Genomic DNA, 7,140 nt, shown 5'->3' on the forward strand with positions numbered 1-7,140 from the left:
TATATATAATGTGTGTGTTTGTGTGTGTATACATGCCTACGTATACATAACTAAATGCACAGACATACACAAATAAATGCATGTGTATGTATATTTATATATGAATATGTATATACATGTACCGTAAATATACCTTTTATACTTGTACTGTAGCATCAAAATTCTTTTGATATCATGGGCAAAAAAAGTATACATTACAAAGTTGTGAAGAAGTCAAAATGATTAAATATTTATTGAAGAATTAAGATTATACCCTGTTTTTATTTTCTATTTTTTCTGGTATACATTACAAGCAAGTAACATAATATGGTCCTATTTACCTTAAACTAATGTATTATCTGTTCTCCGTTTATGGTATCCTCAAAGAATGTACAACTGGTCAGAAAGAAATAGCCGAGGCTAATCAAGATTGTCACCGCATAGCTACAATTCTTAAATACACAGTATGAAACGAATATAAATTATATAAGAATTTAATCAAGACAATATATAAAGACGACATCAACACAACAACAATAATAACAATAATAGTAGTAATGATAATGGTGACAATGGTATAATTATTCTTTTATGTAATTTAATAAAAGTACGTAAGTTGGGTACAAAAAAAATATTGATTTTTTATTAGTTCTTTCTTCATTAATGCCGAAAGCTCCACTAATCAACTTCAAGCTAGTAAGATAGTATAATACACACTACCAAGCAATGAAATGCACGCCATCATGACACGTCAAAATATTGGATCCTAACACGGTGCTTGCATGGGATTTGATCTGTCTTGCATGTTAATGCATTTAAGTTGATTAATTAATGTATTTTAAATTGTGGACTATGTGTTGAAATGCCGAATGAAATAATGTACAAAAATACTGTCAGACAAAATAAAGTATGTAAAATCAAATTGGAAAAATAATTACATTGTATTTTGCATGTGATGCCCATGATGAAAGTATTAACAGTTGATAATGTCGTCATGTCATCTTACACGCACATATCCATGTTGAACTAAATTACAAAATAACGTCAACCTACGATTGAAATATTGACAGTAATATGAAAACCTTTTATTGCAGTAATTTTATATAAATACTATGGAGTAAAAGAAACAGAATAGAATTCAATTTTTTTCCAAGATTTTATTTTGAAAACATGGAAATTTGGTCTTTAATTTAACAAGAGCACAAGATAAAGTACAGAAAACAGCATATAATCTCAAGTACACTCAGCACCTGAGTAAGTTACTATTTTGCATGGTTGTGTGTAATAAGAAATCGTCCAAATTAAACTGCATGTCATACTAATTGTCATACAATGACTGTTTAACGAGAAACTATCAAAAGTGAGAAGAACTTATAAAATTGATTTACTTTTTGTAAACAAACATTAAAATCTGAGCGGTAATACAATACTATTGAGTAGGCAGGCCTAACATTAAACCGCGAAAGGAATCAATATGTACAAAAAATTCCAAATAATTGCAAAATCAAATTTATGGTGTATCGCAAGCTTCATAAATTTGTTATTGATACTCGCCATGCCTTCAAGAAATATTTTGATTGCAAAATCACTATCCAGTGTTCCCTTTATTAAATTTACAAGTAAAATATGTGAGTATTTAATTATTTATAAAATATATACCAACAGCGAAAGTAAGAATAACCACTTACAGGATTGCAAAAAAATAAACATAGGCCTACAGAACCGAAAACATGGAAAATAAATTTTCGCAGCACACTAACTATTCCAAAAGAGAATACAAAAACGGGATAATTAAAATGATGGCATATAAATTTTGAAATAAAAATGGAATAAATTACTCTGAAATGTAACCGATGGCAAGCCACTTAAGAACTGTAAATGAATTACCTCACTTTTGCTCGAGCATTAACAAAATCATAATAAAGTGATGAAATACGATTAACAAATTCATTTTTGCAAATTAACTTTAGAAAAGGAAAGATCGAAAATCTAATTTTATTAGTAATCTAATTTCATTAGTTTTAAATAACTTAAAACTAATAAAGAAATTAAGTTACAAGTAATATAGTCATTTAAACATTTGAAAAGAAATATTAAGTCAAGGTACTTTCTTAGGTTAGGGTTAGGGTTAGAGTTAGGGTTAGGGTTAGGGTTAGAAAATGGAGTCTCTGCATTATAGTATGGGGAAGTTAGTAATTAAAATGAGACAGAGAAAATGTATACAATATTTTAATACGTATAGTATTACTTTGCACGTAAAATAACAAAGACAGTACATTTAATTTCTATACTTATTGTCATTAGTAGTGGTATATTGTAGTATTACACCTGTTTATAATAAAATATGTATACATGGGAAAATAATGGACGCGTCATTCTTGTTATGTACTGCCCTCTATAACATAACGAAGTTATCTTGATGATGGTAATCCTGTGTGATAAGCTTTCTTATTTGTTAGATTACGCATAAGTATATAAAATAATCTAGGGCTAGCTTGGTTTATTTTCTGTTTTACGTGCCTTTCTGTTTCGTTGTACTGTCTTCAGAAAGTTTATTGTTGAGCGGAAAGTTTAAAAAGTGTCCTCTCGAGTCGAAGATTCATGATACAGATGATTCACAGGTATTCCCTTCATCATTGACCTTGAAAGCAATCGTTGTTCCTCCTTGATCGTCTCTAGCATATTGGAGCAAGTGTAGCAAAATTTTTTTGGAAAATTTGTCGAGTTTAACGAGGTATTTCTTATCTTCTTTTTCTTAATCACCCATAAAATATGGCAAGGACTGACCTGGTTTTAGTAACTTTTATATTGAAGAAAGGTGTCTTGATGTGTTATTATAATAATATTATCGCTATTTTTAATGCTACTTCTACTACGTAGGCCTAGGCCTAGCCTAGGCCCTACTGTAGCACGACTTATGTTGTAAGCCAGCTCTTTTTGTAAGTGAAATGACAACTATTTATTCAATATTATAATGTACCAACAACTATGAATTATCAAACATATACTGTATGTACTAATCATCACCTTCCTGTACGTTGAAAATGAGAGGCCCTAGGCCTATTTTGTACCAAAGAGTTCCTTGGCAATACTAACAGTATTTAAAACACCACATAATATTTTTACCACTTTTATTCACAGGTTCCTTATTCACAGAGCAGGAGTATTTGCAAGATGGCGACCAAGAGGTAACACAACAATTATTTTTTTTGGAAACTAAATTATACGTATGAGCCATAATTGAATATGGCTGTATTGTTACAGCAGCTGGCACAAAATATATTTATGTTAGATTAACAGAGTCACCCATTATTTTCTTTATTCTTACAAGAGTGCAAAAGCAAACCATACTCTTTGCTGTGACCCCCCTCTTCCCCTCAAATGAGTACACAAAAAAATGATTTTTCTGAATTTGAGATCATTATTTTACTTTTTAATAAAAGAGTAACTTATCTACACTGCCTTCTCCCCTTCCCACCCAAAGAGTGTTTTGTACTTTTTTGAAAATGATGAAATAGATCTATGGATGGTCCCTTGACATAAACTGTTGTCACATTTTCTATCTCCCTGGATAGATCTTAAAATCAGAATAAAATCAAGTTAAAACTAGCCAATTGAAAAGAGGTATTTAAAAATATGGTATCTTACATGAAGTAGATCACTTATGGTTAAACAATAAATAATCAGCAATTATATAGGTAAGAGGTCTAGGAATGCTAAAATTCTCATGGAATGCAATAAACAATCAGCGAAATACAAATAACAGTAGAAAAATTAATAGATAAAGATCCAACATAAGAAATGTGATATACAGTATTAAAATTAGAAGTTCAAAATTATGTAAAAAATGCATGCTCTTTAGAAACCCTTCACTGCTGTATGTACTTATGATAACTGCTGTCTGATTTGAGAGCATGCTCATTCAGTTTTGACTTAAGGCATCTATCTGTCTTTCCTATGTAACTTTCATTGCAGCCAGGGCATTCAAATTTATAGATATAAAGAGCTACGGTATTCTTTCGGAGTAAGGTCCTTTGAAGACTTGTTTGGTTTGCCATAAAGTAATAAACTTAACATCAATAATTAAATACCTATTTATTTTTCTAATATAGCTACGTAATAGCGTTTCACCACGATCACCTATGCAGGGAAGATGTAACCAACTTTTAGGCTTATCATTAATATCAGGTCTATCATTACCAATATTACTATTAAGCTTAGGTTTTAACTGTTTAAGTAACCGATTGAAAACATATATAGGAAAACCATTTCATAGCATCATCTTCTTGATCTTTTCAATTTCATTGTTAAAATATTGCCCTGGTGTACGTAGTTTCAATGTATACTCTTAACTTGTTATTAAATTTGTGATGTGTTGTGAAAATAATATAGAATATGGGAATCCTGCTATAAATGATCTGTTAATTGCACAACAATTTAAAGTCAAACAAATATTTGTTATTCAAAGGAAGAATGTGGTGATAAGTAATACACAGTTGGAAATTCTGACATCATTCTGGGCCAAAGGGATGACTGGATACAGAGATGAGAGTAAGAAAGAATTACTGAATCAAGCCATAATTGAAACTGGACTAACAGAAACTCAGATTAAGGTCAGTAATTCACATACTGTAAATGATATCTGAATTTCTAAACTTTAAATTTCTACATGTGTCCTACAAATTCGATGGAAGAAATTATGATTTTATTAATGTAAATGTAGTTGTTAAGTGTGGTCACTGTTATTTAAAAAATATACAAAAACATTTTTTTTTTTAATGAATTTATAAGGATTTCATAAGGCGAAAATCTTCAATTTCAATTTCGATTCACTTTATTGCTTCATAAGCCATCGAGGGCTACTATCCGCTTAAACTATACATATATAGGCCTTTACATAAATACATTGAAAAGAAAAACATATAAAATAAAGCACATGCAACTACTTCATAGAAAGGGCATTCCGGATGGAACCAATAATTCATCAGGGTTAAGATCTTGTTGAAGTTTTATTTATTGTGCCATATTGTATGATTAAAACATTGTATTAGGATGGACCAACGAAGCCCAAAATGGAATAGTGCGAGCCTATACACACAGGCAGCATTTAGTTGCACACTGTGTAAAGTGGTGTTTTAAATTTGCTTTTTTGCTCTTTCCTCATTGTGTATTTAATTCTTGCTAATCTTATTAAGAACAAAAACACATCTGTTTTTTTCCACAAATAACCTTGCAGTTTTCATACAGAGGAATCTAAATACTAAGGGGACAGCCACTTACTTTCCTCTCAAATAGTCTTCATGGTTACAAACATCACAAAACCTGGACAGTGCTTCTTTGATGGTCCCTTAGGGTCTATTATCTGGTATTCTTTCACTTGATATTTCACACAAAGATGTTGTTTATCAATAGCTTTCTTCAGATATATTTTATTTTTCAATTGGATGTCCAGTTCAGAAGTTATATATATTTTTTTTCAATTATGCTCGTCTGTTTTACAGAATGGGAAAGTTAGATATATTTCATGCATTAAGTAATGTTTTATCTACCTGCTTGAAAAGTTTTATTTAATTGGAAGTAGTTTACATCTCCTAAACCTTGCATGCATAAAAATAACCTTATTTTACAACAGAAATGATCGATGGCTGCTATCTTATTATGTGCATGATTTTTCATTTCCAATAATTTAATTATCCAATTAATTGATCATTATTTTATTAAGAATTTCTCTATTTTATACAGAAAAAAAAATTTTGTACTTTAAAAAAATGTCACAAAATTTAAGAAGCATTTCCCTTTGCATTAGTAGATCTTTCATTTGTACTAGTAAGTAATTAGTAAGAATAATTTAAATTTTACTGGTCCACACTAACTATATGTACAAATCAATAGAAATATAACTACTTAACACAAAATACTTTGTTTATTGCGCAAAGGACTGGATTGGGAACTACCGAAAAAAACAATCTGGAATCAAATATCCGAGAACTGCTGTTTTAAAGAAGAAATTGCCAACCGGTTACAATTTGTTCATTTCCGAGTACATCACCAAAGGTACTGCCATTGTTTTGCCTCCCATCCTAGAAGTGTACTACAATATTATGTTTTTATATATGGTAGAACAGGTAGTATGACATTCTTATCCTCAGTGTTGTATTGTAGAGATGTTTTTGTTGACCATAGAACTTGCTAAAGGGACATCCAGGAAGGTTGCATTCAGCAATGCCTCAAAATTATGGAAAGACAAGAAAGCAACTGGTGAAGATCTAGAATATGTAATGAAGGCAAAGGCAAGGACACCGACAGCTGTGGAGGATATGAGTGCAGCACAGAAAAGAATCACAGCTTCTAGATTGGTCAAGGAAATTGAAGCTAAGGTAAACACTACCATATAAAATATTTTATTTTGTTTAAATGCAATAACAAACCTTTATGCACCAAAAGAAATTTATTTTTTCCTCTTTATATTTGTGTTATTGTGCTGAAGAGAACCGAGAATTTAATTATTAAGGCTTACTCATATATTAATATAAAAATTATATAGTTGGTAACACCAAAATGTTTTACTACAGTTTGAAGCACTTGAGAAACTTGGCCTGGAATCCTTTGGAATGTGTGTAATGCCATCAACGCGTGCCACTTTCAAATTCGGTACAAGCAAAGGAGAAACATTCATAGGTTCTAAGCAATTAGAGCAACATTTTACGACATTTGTGTACGGCAGTAAGTAGCATTTACTAATATATATTTGTTTGTTTGCTTACTAACACACGAGAGGCCTATCAAGCCTCATAAAATATAATTATTAATATTATTTTAGTAACCATTAAACATACAGTAAAAAGCAGGTATTACACTACAAGAAGAGGTAAGGATCTGTTTTATTATAATGTATCACATGCCATGTGGATGGGAAAATTAACTCTGATATTATTTATTAACAACTATAATGTACTGTTTTGTATTTTTTTTGTAAGGTGACATCAGCAGTGATTCAGACTTGGCCTTGAAAAAGGATTTAAGAACTCAGGTTCAAAACCTCTTTAATGAAAAATTTAGTAAGTATGTACAGGTTATTTGTTTATATTTAAATTGCAGTTTTTTTTTTCAAAATGTCACAAAATGTCATATATATATATATATATATATATATATTGTAAG

At 30.4% G+C, this 7,140-nt stretch overlaps 1 protein-coding gene across 1 annotated transcript in view; it reads left to right on the forward strand.

Annotated features, from left to right (window-relative positions):
* Positions 1–2,448: 2,448 nt before the first annotated feature.
* Positions 2,449–7,140, forward strand: part of LOC117108587 — an 8,361-nt gene continuing 3,669 nt past the window's right edge. The window contains exons 1-7 of the mRNA XM_033250662.1: positions 2,449–2,713; positions 3,121–3,167; positions 4,448–4,592; positions 5,916–6,033; positions 6,163–6,356; positions 6,552–6,702; positions 6,957–7,037. Of these exons, the coding sequence (XP_033106553.1) occupies positions 3,154–3,167; positions 4,448–4,592; positions 5,916–6,033; positions 6,163–6,356; positions 6,552–6,702; positions 6,957–7,037 (703 nt within the window). The 5' untranslated portion in view covers positions 2,449–2,713; positions 3,121–3,153. The remainder of the gene's footprint in view (positions 2,714–3,120; positions 3,168–4,447; positions 4,593–5,915; positions 6,034–6,162; positions 6,357–6,551; positions 6,703–6,956; positions 7,038–7,140) is intronic.

The sequence above is a fragment of the Anneissia japonica genome, unplaced genomic scaffold, assembly GCF_011630105.1.
Source record: "Anneissia japonica isolate Jap-2015-1 unplaced genomic scaffold, ASM1163010v1 scaffold287727_len1644234_cov201, whole genome shotgun sequence".
NCBI lineage: Eukaryota > Metazoa > Echinodermata > Crinoidea > Comatulida > Comatulidae > Anneissia > Anneissia japonica.